Raw genomic sequence first — 17,981 nt, 5'->3', positions numbered from 1 at the left:
GAGCCATCTGCCCAAAGAGCTGTGGGAAGTGGCCGCCATCTTTCTAATTTGCTGCCGATTGCGATTGTGCAATAGCCAGCAATGCTGTTTGTAATAAATGTTTGTTCGCTTTACGATCCAACTCCTGTGTGTGCCAATGACTCACGCGATCCCTCTGCGTGGGAAAGGCCAGCAATAAGGAAGTGCCCAAGAGCTAGGTACCAGCTCCCAAAATCCCAACAGCAATTGTTATTCGAAGATGAGGCCCGACACGATCTGTCGCTGGGCATTACACAGCACCCAGGCAGCTAAGCGGATTGGATTCTAATTAGCGGCCACTTTCAATTAAATAGCCATCTATTCGCTGCTCGAACGGCCTCGGACTCCACGCCTGACATTGATGAATGTGCTCGCCGCCAAAGACACGAATTCGGTGTTCCACCTGGCAGCTACAAGCCGAAGTACACGCCAGAATCCATTGGCGGGGTAAATTATTTAATTTTTACTCATTATGTAAGCACGGAGCGCAGTAAAAGTGCCGAAAGCATTTGCACAACGTGTGGGAGCCGGTGGAAAATGGAAAATGCATTCACAACCACCAGCAGCAGCGGCAGCAACAACAGCAGCCAAAAATTCAATTAAGTTGAAGATGCGCCTGAGCAGACTCTCGACTCGCGAATCTCGATCCCATCCCATCCATCCAGCAACGCGCCAAAAAATGCCACAAACCTGGCAGAAGCTGGTGCAGCTGAAGGGGCAACTACACAGAAAGAAAAATCGGTTGAACCAAATAGTTATCATAAAAGTAATTAAATTAATGATTATCTTAATAAATATACAAAATATCCAAATTTATTAGAGGCAGATCATTTAAATTCCCTTTAATACCGAAATGATCTTTTTTCTCCCTGCATTAACGAGTGTTAGTGTGTTTCATTCAAATCCACTGAATAAAATACTAACCATAAAAGTAGTTAAATTAGTAATTATCTCAATAAATCTTCAAGAAATATAAAAAAGTTCAACTTGATTAGAAGCATATCATCTCGATCCCCTTTAATTTCGAAATGATCTTTTTTCTCCCTGCACTAACGAGTGTCGAGGATTGCGATTGGGACTCGAGCGGGAATTGGAAACCCAGGTCGTTGAGTAATTGTGCAGCAATGAGCATGGGCTGCCAGCAGATTTTCCCGTTGATAAAGTGCAGCTCTCGGAAAACCTTTGACGGCAGCGTACCGCTCATAATAAGAAATTGCATAGGTACATATAAATGTATTTACACACATATAATTTCGCATCGGCTGGCGGAGATTGGGATGCATTGCGGACTCGGGGATGAGGATTCGGATTCATATTCGCTTTTTGGTTTTCGGGGATTGCACGTGGCAGCGACAGCCGCAAATGGAGATGGAGACGCAGCTGTGCAATTTACAGTTTTATGGATGCGACGCCGCTTGCGAAACCAAAGCTCGGCGGCTCGCTGGGATTGGATTTGATTGGAGTGGAATGGAATGGGTCAGTTAGGCACTCGGACAGTGGTCAGTGAGCGGACTGCCTGGCTAATTTGACGCACTGTCGTGATGCTTTAGATTTGTAAATTCTGCAAGCATCCATAAAAACGAATGACTTAGACAGCGAACTTGATCCACCCAACATAATTATATGCTGCACTTTTAAACTGTACAGTATTTACATAAAATATTTTAATTTTAAAAAATAAACAGCATAACCAAACTATTAACTTTAACTCATTTGAAAACTGTAATATTTTAAATGGCATTCACTCACATAAATAAATTCACATAAAGTGCAATTAGCTTAAAAGCATCCTCAGAAAAAGCGTACAATTTTCGTGGCCTACCAAACGAGCATAAACTGGTTTAATTGCTTACAAAAATCCGAAAAAAATAGTTTTTAAACAAGTTCCACTAAATTAAATAAAAAGGCTTCCCAGTAATAAATTCTGCTTATGTGATGATAAAAATAAAACAAAAGAATGTAATTTGCGAATTAAACTTTACAAAGCATAAATGCAAACAGGTTTAGTACCTGCGCCTATTGACAGTCAATAGATTCAAGCATTCTAAATTGCATTTACTGGCACTCGTAAACCGACTTAAGCTGCCATAAGCAAAGCCAACACACGGGGATCTCGCAGCCGAAATTTGCATAAAATGTGCATTAGTCGCCCGCCTCCGCCGATCCAGCGACCTCGCCACCATCATCATTATCACCATGGAACCATGGAACCATGGAACGATGGAGCCGTACCGTAGTGCCACAGAGCCACCGCGCTGCAATTGGCAACCAAGATCTCATACCATCCCAGGCATTGGATCGGCCACACCAAGGCGCAACTTGTGCCGAAATCTGCACGACGAAACGTGAGAAAATGTTATAGTCATTGCAGTTGCTATGCCATGTACATAGAGGCGAAATAGGAAAATAAATAATAAAAAATAAAGAAGAAATATTTGGTAAATTATGGGAATGAATGGGACGGTCGGTGGATGGTGGATAGTGGCGGGCGGTAAAGAATCCGGCGCTCCAACTTGCAGATGCTGCGGTCTCTGTGACTAATTGCATGCCCATACAAATGCACTTTTCGTAATGTCGGAATATGTGCGAATTATTATGCAGTCGAATCTTCATTGTGATCATGTTAATGAGCTTTCCGCCGCTCAGTCTTCATTGTTCGTGATTCTTCTGGCCAGAGATTCTGAGCCCAAATGCCAAATGGCTAATGCGCTGACCAGGATGTTGAGCTTGGCGCTTTGTCGAGACAACTTTTATTTTATGTTAATTCAATTAGACGGCGACTTTTGTCACCCTTCAGCAGCAACATTGCCTTTTCCCAAAACTCCTAAACTCTGCCCACCGATGGGTCTTCTTCACTTCGCCATACAGCAAACATTTTGGCACAAAAACGTTTTTGAGGAGCGCCACTTGCTGATCGTTTGTTTGCCTAAAACACGACAACAACGCCAGGCACAACAGCAACATCAGGCAGCAACAGCAGCAACATCCAGCGACACAACAGCAACTACACTCATAAGAAATATATATATTTAAAAATAGCATTTCGAAAAATAAAGAAAATAATTTATAAAATCTTAAAGTGTTCTCTAAAAAATCTGTCATAATATTTTTAATATTTAATAATAATTTTACATACGATTTTCTTTATGAAACCCTTTACTAAATAAAAGGGTTAATTTTTTCTCAGTGCACCACAGCAACAGCTCTCTAGCGTCGGTCGTTGCTGATTTATGCGTTTTGCAGCATTTAAATTGGCATTTATGTCAAACCGCGCTAAGGGTAAGTAATATTTTGTATAATACATTTCGCTTTATTTGTTTTATAAGCCAGCGTCCTTGGGGTTTGTCGGCTTCGACACTTTTCCAACTCGGAGTCTCTTTCCCATGGCTGCCACTCGCATCATCATCATCATCATCGTCATCGGATGATGATAGTTTTGATGCTGCAGCCGGGGTATTTATTTTTATAAATTCGCTTAATGTTCGCTTTGACTTTATTGAGCCGTAACAAATTGGTTAATTGTTCCACAATCACTTGCATGTTTGGCAATGCCTGGTCCGGTGTAAATCACTCATTATTCCTCTCCAGCCGCATTGAACTTTGATCGCCTAGCATTTCTGGTCAGAATCTCATCGAGTGCCGCTCACAAATCGCTGCAGATCCTATTCTCAATACCAGATCTTGAGTCAGCGTGTGCAGACAAAATGCCAATGGCCTTGGCGCAAGCTGAGAATGTTGCTGATGCAGCAGCAACATGAGCGGTGGCCCAGCAGCAACATCAGTGCGGCAGCAACAGCAGCATCCACTTCCACTTTGGCTGAATCTTTCGAAAGCTGCCAAATCCGTTCGGCTTTCAATGGCTGTTATAGTTTCAGTGCGAGCCTCCGTTTTTTTGCTGGTTTATGTGAAAAATCACATCACTTCAGCCAAACGAAAATTGCCCAATAGGCAGCAATGAAAATGTGTTGGCGTAATTAATTAAACAAATTATGTGCATTGCGCAGACGCATTGACGTTTTTGGTGCAGTCGATTTTTATTAATTTCACTTAGCGGTGGGAATGCACCAGAGCTATAAAAAGTGCATCAGCGGCAAAAAGCAGTGGACTTTTGGTCAGCCAGTGATTACAATTGCGGCCGTAAACGTTTGGCAATGCGGCTTTTACGTTCGCCAGCCAGTCGGCCATATAGGCACACCTGGCTCAGGCTCCTCAACATCTCAACTCACTGCCGTTTCCCCAAAAAACCCAGTACTTTGTGCCATTTTTGGCCCAAGAAATTCTTCAACTGCAGTCTGCAGCTGCCTGCCTTGTCATTCATTGTTTGTGGAAAACGCGGCTCAATCAATTATTAATTATACGCCTTGTTGTACTCGAGTGCCAGATAGCCCGAGTCCATCCACATCCATTGTCTGCAACATCTTCATATCGGACAAATCTCCTCTGCCCATTTTCCACTTTAAGCTGCCGAGGTGTTTGGCAACATTTAACAACCGCATCAAAATTAGTTTCGTTATTGTGTTAGCCTTCGGCTGGCCAACTCTAACTCGAAACTCCAAACTTCAATTGATTTTTTACGTGCGTGCGGTTTGCCGTGACTGAGTGCGTGTGGGAAAAGGCATTCTGTGTCGATTTAGGGGGCAATTCAGGGGCCCGGAAATGCAGATGGCCCTTGCGGCTGAAATCCCGTCCAGACTCCAGACTCCAAAATCCGAGAGCCACCACATGCCGCCGACGCCGTGGCACAAAAACCATGACACAAAGCCACTTGGCTGGCTGGCGGCATTTGGCGATCGCTAAAAGTCACATTGTTGACCTTTTTGCGGTCTTGGGGCCGCGCGGAGAAAAGGTTTCAGTTTCTGTCTCTTCTGAAGTCCCTGTCGCTCTCCGCGGCTCATTAAAATAATATTTAACCTTTGGGAAGACAAATACTTGTTGAATATGTTGGCATGCCGAGAGATCTTTTCGTTTTCGTTTTCGAGCAGCTCTTTGTCGAGAGCCAGCGAGCCGTGAGCAATTAAAAATTAACTATTTACTTTTAATGCGCAAAGTTTGACGCCGACCCCGGCCCCGCCCCCTTTTTTGTCGGTTTCGGTCGTATCTTCCGCCTGGCCCTCCCTCAAGTTTCGGAGGCCCATTACCAATTGAATTCCATGTTTAACGAGTTTTGACAGCCGCGTTTTCGTTTGCCTTCATCTCCTCATTTGCAATGGCATGCAATTGTGTTGGCTGTGTCTAAAAGAGGTGTAGCTCAGATACCTGAAGACCTACAAATTAAAAAAGATTTTCAAGATTTTTGGCTACGTAAAATTCTATTTCTGCGGTGAAAAGGAAAAGGCTATAGAATATTTTCTTTAGAATAACTAAAAGGATCATATTTCTTTTCATATTCATCAAAGACAAAAAAAAGGTACTATCTTAAACCATCATAATCACCCTTTTTTAGCCCGAACTACGCCTATTAATTCCTATTTAATAATTCATATTATAAATTCAACTAATATGACTTTCTATTATTAGTATCATCGGTTACCGATCCTATAATTTTTTAATAAATAGGATCCCACCATAAAAGTCTTAGCCACCGAAAGCGTGTCTGGCCTCCTGCCACTGCTGACATTCATCCGGCAGCGATCTCGCCGCTGAACCTGACCTAAACGCGCGTTCACACGCTGAGCGGACTGTGCTGGTCCCCCAGCAGCCATGACATCAACTGACAGCACACCCATTCCCATAAAACTTCAGTAGAGCTTAGTGGCACGTGGATTTGTTTTCAAATGTTCAACTCCTAGCGACAGATCAAAATTTCACAGTCTTCAACCCATTTTCATCTAATTTCTGACTATTCCATAGGCCAACATGATGGCGGCACGAATACTTTTCAGCTATCTCTTGTGCGCGACAGTCTACAGTCTTAACATGTTGGACTACTACCAAGCTGAGAAAAATAATAAACCCCGTGGCCTTGACGATGAGATGTACTACATAAAACCGAAGTGAACCAATAAACCGCAGCAGTAACAGCTTATCAAGAATATATATAGTTTTAATGAGGAGTTATACTATTTGGTTATGGCTCGTTTAAGACTGCTTCTCCTTCCGCCTGGCCTGCAGCACACTGCGCAGCATGTTGAACGAACTGAGCACGGGCACCATGATGGGCAGGAAGAGTGGAATGTAGATGGCGTACTTCTGCTCGTCGGGGAAGTACAGCTGCGCCAGCAGACTGGCGTCGAAGAATCCCCGCTCCGAGGCCACAAAGGCCCGCTTGGCCAGCACTGAGGCGTCCGCCAGTCGGTGCTCCAGAAGGGCAGCCTTGGCGGCCAAAATGTCTGCATAGGAATTGGTTATGGCGGCACCCACCTCGTCGTCTATCACAATGTAGCTGATTTGATCTAAACGAGGGAGGAAGCGAATATTAAAATATATGGTCTAATTAAGTTGGTTATTAAACTTCTCAAGCAGTAAAGGTTCAATAAAATATTCATTAAACTCATTTAAATGCTACATTTAAAAGATTTGTTTAAAAACATTGGAGGGCTAGAGATCGAAGATTTAGATTTTAAATAATCATCATTTCCGTTAGTAGTTTTAAAGTTTTTAGAGAGCTTTAAACATTTTCATATCCTACTATTATCAGATTATGTAAAATTAACATTCTGACAACATTCTTAACTAGATATATTGACTATAAAATTTGTGTTTAAACTGCACGGATTGTATTTTACAATTTTGGATTGCGAATCTTACCCAACAGCTTGATGAGGCTCTGGAGCGTGCTGCTCGCCGTGGCAATGTGCCGAATAGCACTGCGTCTTAAGTATGCTTCGTACTCCCATCGACGAGGCTCCAATTGCTCAATGTCCACCGCCTTAACGCCGTCCATCTGCAGCTCACTGCTGATGTCGAGCAGCTTGTGCAGTTGGTCCAGCATCACTTGCATATTGTCCGTGGTGCTGACATGATAAGGCATTGGCTGCTGATCACTCATGGCCGACAGACAGACACGTTCCGGCGGGTTGGCTATGATGAAGCCACCCCAGGGCGGCGAAATAAAGGCATCCACACCATTGCGAGTCAGCCGCTGATCCTTGCTGTTGTAGATGTGCAGGGGAGCCGTGTGGCAGGGTGGAATGTACACCACCAGGTTGATGGCAGGCTTGTCAGTGGTGCTGGCGCTCAGGTTCTGGGCAATCGAAGTGAGCAGATGGGGCAGGGCGGATTCCTGGAGGGCGTAGTGCCGTCCCAATTTGCTCTGGTCCCGCACCTGCTTGAGATCGGCCTCAATTGACACCCTGTACTTCCACTGCGATCTGACCGTGTAGTTGGACACACCAGATACTTGTGCCAACCAGGGCTCAATATAAGCTGTAATAAGAGATTTTAAGTATGAGTAAAAAGTTACTTCCTAAGACCCCTCAATGCTTACTCTTCACAGCCATTGCAATGTTCCACTGGGCGTGGGTTAGTCGGGGTTTTGGATTCAGAACAGAGACAATAACATCGTAGGCTGGTTGCGGGGCTTCCGATTTGGCTCCCATCCTTTCATCTGTACTCAAAATTTGGTTGATGCGATAGGTCTGCAGGATCTTGGCATGGAGCAGCTGAGCGATTTTGTTAGAAGCTAGAAATTGTTTAATAGACAAGATTAGTTTTTTGGTCAGAACTTTGTAGTCTTAAATGAACTGGGAATTTCCAAATATATCACCTATTTTAAGCTATCCATTCAACTTTATAATAAATTGTTCTAATCAATTGGGTATAAGAATATAGATACTAGGTTTTCATTTCACTCGAAAAGTTTTTCATTGTGTTCACATTCCTCGATAGTATAGTGGTTAGTATCCCCGCCTGTCACGCGGGAGACCGGGGTTCAATTCCCCGTCGGGGAGACGTAAGGTCTTTTTTTTTTACTTCATTGAATTTTTTATTTTTTTATTTTTAAAAGACAATTCTTACGGATAAATTTATAATTAGAATTAAATTTCGATTAAATTATAATCCAAACAGTTTTTTTAAAACTAAACATTTTTGTATCATAGTTTAATAAAAGCGATTAAATTTAAAGGTTTTTCCTTTCAAGGCTCCAAAATCTCAAAAAAAAAAAAAAAAAACAATATATAACTATTTTTAAAAAAAAAAAGTTTGAAATTTCTCCCCGACGGGGAATTGAACCCCGGTCTCCCGCGTGACAGGCGGGGATACTAACCACTATACTATCGAGGACCTTGAAAACCGCCGATTTTAAAAGCCAACAAAGGTTTATGTGCTAGTTCTAGGAACTGTTAGACACAAAATGCTTAATATAAACAAATTAAATTTATAGAAATCCGACTAATAAATTAAATATACTCACTGGTATCACTTCGCATCAGGGCCGATCTTTCGGTTGTCAAAAGGAGTTCCTCCTGTAGTTTGGGCCACTCGATAAACATGAAGTCGCCAACGGTCTGGACATTTTCCTCTAGGAGCAGCTTTTCCAAAGCAGCAGGAGTATGAGCCTCTTGGGTTTTGACTGTATGGGACAGTTGCTTGAATTCCACGGACCATATTTCTAAAGGAAACGTTGTATTATGAAATTAATTGCTGAGGAAGCGTGCGAGTGGAATGCTTCTACCCACCACTTTCGCTGAAAGCACTCTGCAGTTCGCCGATGAGTAACTGGCCACGACTAGACTGTTGTGTGTAGATGGACACCTGCACAGCCGTTTTGATGGGGGTGTCACTTAGACTAAGGATGTCCGACGAAGGCAAATTGACTCTGCGAATGTAACAATTATGGATAATTCGGAAAACGCCGCCAGACATCATTGACTCACCTATAGACAGTGGTGGTGCGCCACCACATGGGCACGCCAATTCCAATTATGACCACAATAAAGGCCATTGTGGCCCCGATTCGGAACTTATCTGTAAAGTTAAAAAGAAGTAACTGATTAGTTCTTGGATTCTAGCGAGGCTGTGCGTTTCTTTCCCGGTATTCCTTTTATACTTATTCGATTCCGATATATATTTAATTCTATTATTAATACGTTGTATCTTTCGGGTTTTTATAAGATTTTATTGTGTAAATTAGTTGCTGTACAATAGAACGGTATGAATGTGAATAGTCCTTGAGGAGTAATTGTGCGCGTGTTGTGAAACAAAGTCACGTGCTACTCCTTGTAGCTGCACGAAATAACAAAAACCGGACCCTTTTCCAGGGGCGTATTCCGCGACACGTATTTGGTGAACTTGGTGGTGCCCTCGCACCTGTACACTATGTTCAGGGCGTTGTCCACGGGCGTGATGGTGAGCAGAACGGAATCGTCCTCTTCCTCGCCATCGTAATCCGATCTCCTGCCATCCGCAGGCGCCTTCGCCGCTGGCATTTCGGCGTCCGGCGAGAGATATGTGATCACCGCTGCCCCTTCCGCCGCGTTCAGGTAGTAGACCAGGTCCAAAGTGTTCTCCTCGCTGGCCAGACCGTCGCCCAGCACTGTGTAGTTGCCGTGGGACCAGCGCTGCAGCTCCACGCTGCATGTTGGTCTCTGGGCATCGGCGCCGGACAAATCCAGGTCGGTAAAGTCGCGCAGCAAGTCAAACATGGCGTGGCTGCGGAAAAGCTGCAGCAGCTCCAGGATTGTGCCTCTGGCTGTTGTCAGATCTAGAACCTCGTAGTTGTGCGCGTTTGCCGGGCCCTGTCTCCGCCACTTCAGGGTGCTGGAATCCGCCAGCAGCTGCGACCGGGCCAATTCGAATTTCTCTCGCTTGAAAAACTCATACAAGCAGATCTCCGAGTTTTCCTCGATCCGCTTTTGAATGCTTCGTCGTGTGGCGCTCTTCAGATAGACATTGTTTAGAAACAGGCCGAGCGGTGGCTTGTTCAGGCTGTCGGGTTGCAGGTAATTCAGGCGGGGAAAGGCGCGCAGGGAGTCGGCCACGAAGGCCTCGTTGGTCTCGCCGTGGAACCAGCCGTTGATGGTGAGACGCGGGTAGTCGAAGGTGGTCACCTCGCCCACCTGGTGGAAGGAGCGCGAGCCCACCTTGAAGAAGGCGAACTGGTTGTCTTTGGGGGCGATCTTCCGCTGCACCGGAAACTGCGGGAAGCACTGGTCGTCGCTGCCGAAGATCTCCAGGCAGCCGCCCTGCGCCTCCGACCACTCCTCCGCTCCTTCCCAGGGCGAAAGGTAGTAGATGAAGGCCACCTGGCGGTCCTTGAGCAGATCGTCGTGCACGAGCAGATAGTCGCCACAGGTGTACATGCTGCAGGAGGCGGACACGTAGTCCAGCTTGAGGTTGGTCACCTTCTCCAGCCAGGGACGCACTTGTTTGCGCAGCACCTGCAGGAAGTTGGTCAGCAGTCGGCAGGCGGGCATGTTGGAGAGGTCGGTGCTCTGGTAGAACTCGTACAGATCCATCTGCTTGCGGGACCACTGCACCTTCTGGATGATCTCGGCGACCAGCGCCTGGCTCTGGCCCTGTTCCAGCAGGCCGGGCATCAGGCAGATCTGGAAGGGATCGCCGAACACCTGAGCTCCGGTCTGAGCCTCCTTTGTCCCTTGGCTTCTCTTCTCCTCCGCCCAGGCGGTCTGCAGCCACTGGGTGAGTTCCGGCTGCTGGTAGGCCTCGTTCAGGAGCACCTCCTTCACCTCGGAGCTCTCGGCCAGACGCAGGAGCTTCCGCTGCGGCTCGCCGCCCGCCTGGTCCGTGGATTCCTCCTGCTCCGCGTGGCCATCTGCAAGGGCAACATAGTGAATGGGTTGGCATTAAGCGGGGGCAAACAGGGGCATACCTTAAACTTTAATTTGGCTGCTTCTAACGCACACCAGCACTGACACACACGCGTTATCAAAGGTAGGTGGGCACCCGATGTGCCGGCACATCTCGCTTTTTCGTTTTGGGGCGGGTTTCTCAGTGTTTCCACTTACCTTCGTCCTTGTCCTTTCGCCTGGGCTTCACTGGACTGGAGCTCGTGGTTTCCATTGTTCTGTGGGTCAAGTTTCCGGGAAAAAACGTGAATCTTCGCCAGGAAAATATAAAAATTTGGCTTGTGCAGATAGAGATGGGCGGTGGCAACTATCGCGAGGGTCGTGCTAGAGGTGGTAGTTTGGCTATTTTACGCATGATATTAGATTTAAAAGAGTTTTAAATAAGTGTAACATTTAAAATTATATGTTTTTTAAATAAGAATAGGGTAAAAACTATAACCTTTGTTTCTATAGTAAAATCATACATTTTTATTCTAGCTATTTTTGAACTTGGCGCAGCACTGGCAGCTCGTGCCACCTCACGCACCCATCTCTAGGCGATTAGTAACGAACAATTGATTAGCTCAAGTGTTTTCCAACACTAGCTAGTTAGCTCGATCGGCTCCACGTAAATAAATTTTTGGTCCGCAACTTTTTTGATTGCTTATCGCGGAGGCAAATAAGTGAATCGTTTATGGCTGTACACTTTCGAAACGGACGTGGACATAGCCGGTAAATGCACACCGAAAGATAAAATACAGTTGGCGGGACAGAAATTCCAATTGGAGCAGCCCAATGCCGTTGAATGACCTTGGAAGAGGCGGGGCAGTCAGCCCTATGATCAACAAAAACAATTTCGTGCGTTTAGCTGGAATGTTTATTTAGATTAGGTGTGAGTGTGTGTGTGCTAGGGCCAAACAGCTGATTTCGCCTGGCTGCCACCTGATTTTTGGGGCTGGGGGTGGGGCTCTTGTATTCCGTTCTGCTCGCGATTGCGATGATCTCATTCTCTTGGAATCGGAGCAGCAGCTAAATCAACCTGACATGTGTTTTTTTGCCGCCCCTGCAGCTTTCTAGTCTTGGAGGATCCGGAGGAGCAATGGGCAAGGATCAGCATTTGCTGGAGGCATCGCGGGGAGGCGACATTAAGACGGTGGACAAGCTGCTGGAGCACTCGAGCAAACGCCATGGCCCGCTGTCCAGGTGAGTCATCATTAGCACCTGTTGTATATATATCTAATCTTTATAAATATATCTCATTCGCAGCTTTCGACGCAGTCCCAGCATCAATTGCCAGGACATGAATGGCTACACTTCGCTGCACCACGCCTGCCTAAATGGCCATAGTAGCATCGTGCGGCTCCTCCTTTCACACAACGCTCTATTGGATGTTCCCGATATCCGTGGCTCCACGCCCCTCTTCCTGGCCGCCTGGGCGGGGCACCAGGACATCGTGAAGATGCTGCTCATGCACACGCCCACGGGGGCCAATCCCAATGCCCAGACCATCGAGAACGAGACGCCGCTGCACTCGGGCGCCCAGCATGGTCACAATGCCGTGGTGGCCATTCTGCTGTCCTACGGCGCCGATCCCGCCATACGCAACAATAGCTTCCAGACGGCCTTGGATTTGGCCGCCCAGTTTGGCCGCCTGCAGGTGGTGCAGACCCTGCTGCGCGTTTATCCCGACCTGATATTGCCGTACAAGCGGCGGGAGGAGGACGACGACGGCGAGCTGCTGGGCTGCTCGCCCATCAAGCACATCTTCACGCACACTTGCCTGCATCTGGCCAGCCGGAATGGGCACAAGAAGGTGGTGGAAACGCTGCTGGCGGCGGGCGTCGATGTCAATATACTCACCAATGCGGGCAGCGCCCTCCACGAGGCCGCTCTCTGTGGCAAAAAGTCCGTGGTGGTCACTCTGCTCAAGGCCGGGATCTACGTGCACTCCACCGATGGAAACGGACGCACAGCCTTGGACATACTCTCCGATTATCCGCCACATGTCACCTACGACATTGTGGGCGCCATCAACGGTGCGTATGAGTGATTTCACATCGAAAAACAGGAATAATATGTGGTTTATATTGCCAATCTTTATTGGTATTTATTCATATTGTAAAATTTACCAGTTTTACCTACTGTGAGCAATAAAAATAGGTACCCTAGTCAGATAAAGTTTTGTAAGCAATTTTCATTAAATAAATATTTTTATGCGAATAAATTCCAAAAAAATAATTTCTAACATACCTTAATAAAAAAAAGATTTTATAAAAATATAAAAACAATATTAAGGATATAGTAGCAGTAGTTTTGTAAACAATTTCCATTAAACAAATTTTTTTATGCGAATAAATTTCATAAAACCATTTCTAGCATACCTTAATATAAAAAAGATTTTATACAAAATTAAAAACAATATTAAGGATATAGTATCAGTTGATATTGATTTATTGAAAAGAATGTCAATAACTTTATTTTGCCTTTAATGATGATTATAATCTTAGTAAAGTCTCTAAGAAAACAATGATTGAAAATTGAACAACTGACTCTAAGAAACTTAACCAACTTTATCCATGCCTTTTAACCACCAACACCCACGATCTTTTCCAGAATTCACCCAAGCGGCGAGGGAAAAGCAGAAGCCAGTTGTCGTGGAAAACGGCACTCAGTCTCTGCCGAAGCGACTGTACGAGAAGAACTCGCAGCGACTGAAGCTGCCGCCCAGGCAGAGGAAGTAAGCCCATCAACTCCATGCACTGCGACACTGCGACACACACCCACATCTTTGCTGACCCTAATTAACTTAGCCCGCAGCTCATGTCATTCGGAAAGCGCACTCATCCCCACTCGCACTCGTCCCCACTCTCATCCAAGTCCACGCCCACTAGCCCTAGCACTCATCAGAATCAGAATCAGCTTCAGAATCGGTTGTGCGTCTCTTCAATTAACTGGTCTGGTCTCGTTTGGTCTCTCTTCCATAACCACCCACTCACCCCCCGTCAAGTAGAAAGCCAGATCATCAAGCCAACGGACTTTCGCACTCTTTAAGCTCGCTGGACGTTTTCGCCAAGGCGCCGGAGAACTACCTGCAAATGAAGCCCATTGTGCAGCAGAAGTCCTGCGACAACATGATCGACATTCGGTCGGATGACAGGGATCTGTGGACTGGCTACAAGCCAGTGTACAAGCAACCCGTCCTGCCCAGCTTTCAAACCGGCAGCGACATCTCCAACGGATCAGTTCCTTCGAAATCGTATGAGTACATTAATCTGCTGAGGAACGGCTCCACCAGCGATGTGAACTCCGCCAGCACCAGTAGCAACTGTACGTAAGAAACCAGCCGGATTATAATTGAACATTTTATTTTGTACCATTTAAAGTTTAAATTTTAAACTATTGGGAATTTCAATATAGTTATTCAATGAATAATATTCGTAGTTCTACTATTTTCGGATTTATCTATTTTGAACCATTTAAAGTTTAAATTTTAAACTGTTAGGAATTTAAATATAGTTATTCAATGAATAATATTCATAGTTCTACTATTTTCTGAATTAAAATTCGTAAATACCTTAATATTTTCTATGATTCAAAATAGCCCGTGAGTCAATCAAGTAAACACATGTTCTTCTATCCATTTACAGCTGCGGTGCGTCAACAAAATGTGGCTACGTATGTGGAGATGACGCTGCCTTCGCCTCCGGTTCCCAAACCACGCACTCGAATAAACGGCGAATACAACGACTATGCGAATCTGGTGCCCATAGAAGAAGGCAGCTGTGTGCAAGCAGTCGATAATAACAATAACAGTAATGGTAATGCCAACAAATTGCGAATGGTTCGCCATTCACCCACACCGGATTATCCGCCGCCGACGGTCACAGAGGCGGAGCGCACGATCTTCAACTTCATGCAACCGGCTACGCTGCGGAAAAATAGCCTACTGGAACCGGGGGAATCCCCGCGGACCACCAACTCGGTGAGTTCCGACCAGGTGGAAGAGTACGTGGCTGATAGTCCTTTTGCTGGACTGTTTAAGGGTTCCACTCTGAACTTGTCCTCGGATGTGGTAGATGGTAAGGGTGCTTTGCCAGGGGATCGGGAGTTTCTGCGATCCCCGAGCATGGTCAGGTCGGCACACGCTGAAAACCACCGACGTAGCCTCTCCAAGCAGAGGTGCTCCGCATTGGGAGAGGACTTTAGTGCCTCCCGTGAGTGGGCTGCAATCGATACCATTTTTGAGAACATTGGGAATGAAGTGTTAACGGTGGAGCAGGAAGCCGAGGAGCTGATCAACGAGACACCAAGCCTGTCTTTAGAGGATGCTCGACAATCCTTGCACATCCGCGATCCGGCGGAATTGTTGCTGGGCAGAAAACAGAGCTCCGCTTCCAATTGGTGCCACTCGCCATACACATTGATCTATGGCGAAATACGATACTCTCTGTTTGTAAGTATACTTTTCATTTAATAATTATCAAATAAAAACACCTCTTAACGAGGTAAAAAACTAGTGACGATCGCACCTTCAACATACAAAAGTTCTGATATCAACATTTGTGACGAAAAATTATTACCCTCGTCATTAAATAGACTTTCTAATCTTTTCTCATTCGGCCCGCCCTAGCAGACTATTCCAGCCTTTTTCCCTTCACAGGCATTTTCTATTGCAGCGTGCCGAATAAAAAAATATTAGAAAGTCTATTTAATGACGAGTGTAATAATTTTTCGTCACAAATGTTGATATCAGAACTTTTGTATGTTGAAGGTGCGATCGTCACTAGTTTTTTACCTCGTTAATAGGTGTTTTTATTTGATATCAGAAGTTTTTGTTTGTTTACATTTGCTCTCATAGGAGCTAATATATACATACATATAAATTTAAATTGGTCAATCATTTGTAAGCCATTGTATTTTAACAAATTAAGTTAAAAAGGCGTTGAAGTATTTCAAAACACCTTTTAAACGAGGTATAGCACATGTCTGTACCTTTAGTAGTGTAGAACTTACAAACTAACGAAATTTAGCTATTTTTAGCTTTTTCCCGCTAAAGTAGCGGCTTTTTCCAAAAGTCGTAGAACAAAAGATTCCTATATGGAACTCTTAAGTGCAAATTTACTGATTCCATGACCCTAAAATACAGTTCGGATACCCTCACACAAAAGTCAATACTCAGGAAGCTTTAGTTGTTCGAGCTGGCAAAAGTGGCTATTTTCGTATAAAAATAACTTTTAAACGTGACTTTTTACAGTAATGTGTTATATACCAAAATTTAAGGAATCTCAAGGGCTATACAGTTTAAAGTTTTCACGAAAATCGTTAGAGCCGTTTTTGAGAAAAATAAAAAAAAGCTAAAAAAAAGTTTTAAAAAATTGTCTTTTGTTCATATCTTTTTAATTATTACATTAACACAAATTGCACATAGAAGGCGTTTATAGCATTTAAAAATACCTTTCAAACAAGATGCAGCACAAGTCTGTAGCTTTAGTAGTATAGAAGTTACGGTTTTCCGAATTTCAGCTATTTATAGCTGTTTTCCCGCTAAACTAGCGAGTTTTTCCAAAAGTGGTAGAACAAAAGTTTTTTATATCGATGGGATGAACGTCATATTAAATTTTCAAAACTTAAGAAACATGTTTTGGACAAACTGACAAACTGACAAACAGAATTAAATTTTCATTTTGGGAAGAAGAAGGAAATCTTATTTTGGCTATAACTTTTGAACGGAGCGTCGAATGACCCCTCATTCGACGGGTATTTTCAAAAGGAATACAACTAAAACATTGCGAGGGGGCATTTATCCCCACCGGCCCCAAATTTCGAAATTTTCATTTTTTCACTTTCACCGCTCTCTCTCCCAAGCCAATTGATTTTCTTAAAGTCTTGGTATGCAATCCTTTAAGTTTTTGCAATACCTTTCGATTGGTGTATTACTCATTACGATCGGACTATCACAGCAGATTTTCAATTTTGCGGCTATATAATAGTAGTCGCCTTCGCACACTCTCCTGGTGCGCTTCGTCACTACATGGACTGCCGTCCATAGTGATATCTAAACTAATATAAAATTGGACCTCTAAAAAACGGTCAGTAGCAAATTTTACCCAGAGCGGATTGACATAAAAATCTAAAAAATCACACTAATTACTAAAATAATTAGGAGCCGACCCCAAAGTGCCCCAAAATTCGATTTGTTTTTTTTTTAATTGATTACTATAATTCAAAGATTTCAATAATTTAAAAGTCATACCTATATAATGTTATTCCTTCTATTATTATATGATTAATTCTTTCAAGCCTAAACTAATTTATTAATTACAGTATCTCGGCTCGACGGTAATACGCAAGTTGCAGGGAACCCTTTCAACGCGCAAATCCATCCAGAAACTAAAGATCGATGAGCACTTGAAGTCGGCGGCGAGTGTTAGTGATTTCAGTTTGCTCGAGAACTGCACCACTTCCACAAAGTATCTGAAGGCTGCAAACCTCCAGACTCGACTTAATGTGGACATTGCGGTTTCCTGCGTCGGCGTCAAGTTTATAGATCAGGAGAAAAAGGTTGATATATCCGTCTCTAGATAAACAAATATTTTAATCTTGACTTTTTATAGACTGCCATTTGTTGCCATGACATTGAGAACATCAATTGCGTTTGCCAGGACTCGGAAGATATGCGCTACTTTGCATACATAACCAAAGAACAGGACCTCCATTATTGCCATGTCTTTATGGTGGATAGCTTGGTTCGTAACTTTTAATTGGGAAAAACTTTATCAAGCTAACGAGTCCCTTTTCACAGGAGCTGGCCAAGGAAATCATTATGACCCTGGGACAGGCCTTTGAGGTGGCCTATCAGTTGGCCCTGAGCAGACAGGGCACCCCCTTTAACGAAGAGTGCTAAGCCATGGATGTGCCAAAACTGCCACCAGGCGGTGTTTATTATTTATTTCATTGCATTTCACATGTAAATGTATTTTTTCATTTGCTAGTCGTTGATGCCATCTCGATGCTGGCTTTGCGTCACATAAGGCAGCTCACATGTTAAGTATTTCAGAGTTTTTTTAAATAAATTTATAACACTTAATTGACTTACTTATCATATTTTTTATAACTTAGAGGTAATACGATATTTTCTGTCTGATTTGTATTCAGAAAAATTAGAAATAACATAAGTTTTTAGTCATTTTTATTATATATCAAGATATAGAAGTTATACCTTTACCGATCCTAATT

At 44.1% G+C, this 17,981-nt stretch overlaps 2 protein-coding genes and 2 non-coding genes across 8 annotated transcripts; 2 read left to right on the top strand and 2 right to left on the bottom strand.

Annotated features, from left to right (window-relative positions):
• Positions 1–6,040: 6,040 nt before the first annotated feature.
• PIG-S (phosphatidylinositol glycan anchor biosynthesis class S) lies at positions 6,041–11,093 on the bottom strand. Of its 3 annotated transcripts, XM_017143643.3 has the most exons (7): positions 10,926–11,085; positions 8,835–8,925; positions 8,637–8,776; positions 8,372–8,569; positions 7,445–7,639; positions 6,766–7,383; positions 6,041–6,410 (listed from the first exon to the last, which is right to left on the bottom strand). In XM_017143643.3, exons 1-7 carry the CDS (start codon positions 10,978–10,980, stop codon positions 6,097–6,099), a joined length of 1,611 nt encoding a protein of 536 aa, XP_016999132.2. In that variant the 5' UTR covers positions 10,981–11,085; the 3' UTR covers positions 6,041–6,096. The 3 variants fall into 3 exon arrangements, with proteins under 3 accessions (XP_016999132.2, XP_016999131.2, XP_070072273.1); XM_017143642.3 differs by lacking the exons at positions 6,041–6,410; positions 6,766–7,383; positions 7,445–7,639; ... (1 more) ...; positions 8,637–8,776; positions 8,835–8,925 and adding an exon at positions 9,056–10,732 and having other exon boundaries at positions 10,926–11,093; XM_070216172.1 differs by lacking the exons at positions 6,041–6,410; positions 6,766–7,383; positions 7,445–7,639; ... (2 more) ...; positions 8,835–8,925; positions 10,926–11,085 and adding exons at positions 9,056–10,732; positions 10,790–10,886.
• TRNAD-GUC (transfer RNA aspartic acid (anticodon GUC)) lies at positions 7,836–7,907 on the top strand. The gene has a single exon. It is a non-coding gene; the product is annotated as a tRNA-Asp (tRNA).
• On the bottom strand, positions 8,170–8,241 carry TRNAD-GUC (transfer RNA aspartic acid (anticodon GUC)). Its single transcript has one exon. It is a non-coding gene; the product is annotated as a tRNA-Asp (tRNA).
• A 236-nt stretch (positions 11,094–11,329) lies between the features above and the next one.
• LOC108058726 (ankyrin repeat and SAM domain-containing protein 1A) lies at positions 11,330–17,847 on the top strand. 3 transcript variants are annotated; one of them, XM_017143655.3, is made up of 9 exons: positions 11,330–11,477; positions 11,815–11,948; positions 12,012–12,781; positions 13,359–13,482; positions 13,798–14,072; positions 14,393–15,198; positions 17,070–17,306; positions 17,360–17,491; positions 17,548–17,847. In XM_017143655.3, the coding sequence occupies exons 2-9, from the start codon at positions 11,845–11,847 to the stop codon at positions 17,647–17,649; spliced, it is 2,550 nt and encodes an 849-aa protein (XP_016999144.2). In that variant the 5' UTR covers positions 11,330–11,477; positions 11,815–11,844; the 3' UTR covers positions 17,650–17,847. The 3 variants fall into 3 exon arrangements, with proteins under 3 accessions (XP_016999144.2, XP_070072271.1, XP_070072272.1); XM_070216170.1 differs by having other exon boundaries at positions 13,753–14,072; XM_070216171.1 differs by having other exon boundaries at positions 13,756–14,072; positions 17,548–17,846.
• The last annotated feature ends 134 nt before the right edge of the window (positions 17,848–17,981 follow it).

The sequence above is a fragment of the Drosophila takahashii genome, chromosome 3R (assembly GCF_030179915.1).
Source record: "Drosophila takahashii strain IR98-3 E-12201 chromosome 3R, DtakHiC1v2, whole genome shotgun sequence".
Taxonomy (NCBI): domain Eukaryota; kingdom Metazoa; phylum Arthropoda; class Insecta; order Diptera; family Drosophilidae; genus Drosophila; species Drosophila takahashii.
This window is presented reverse-complemented; position numbering and strand designations above follow the sequence as displayed.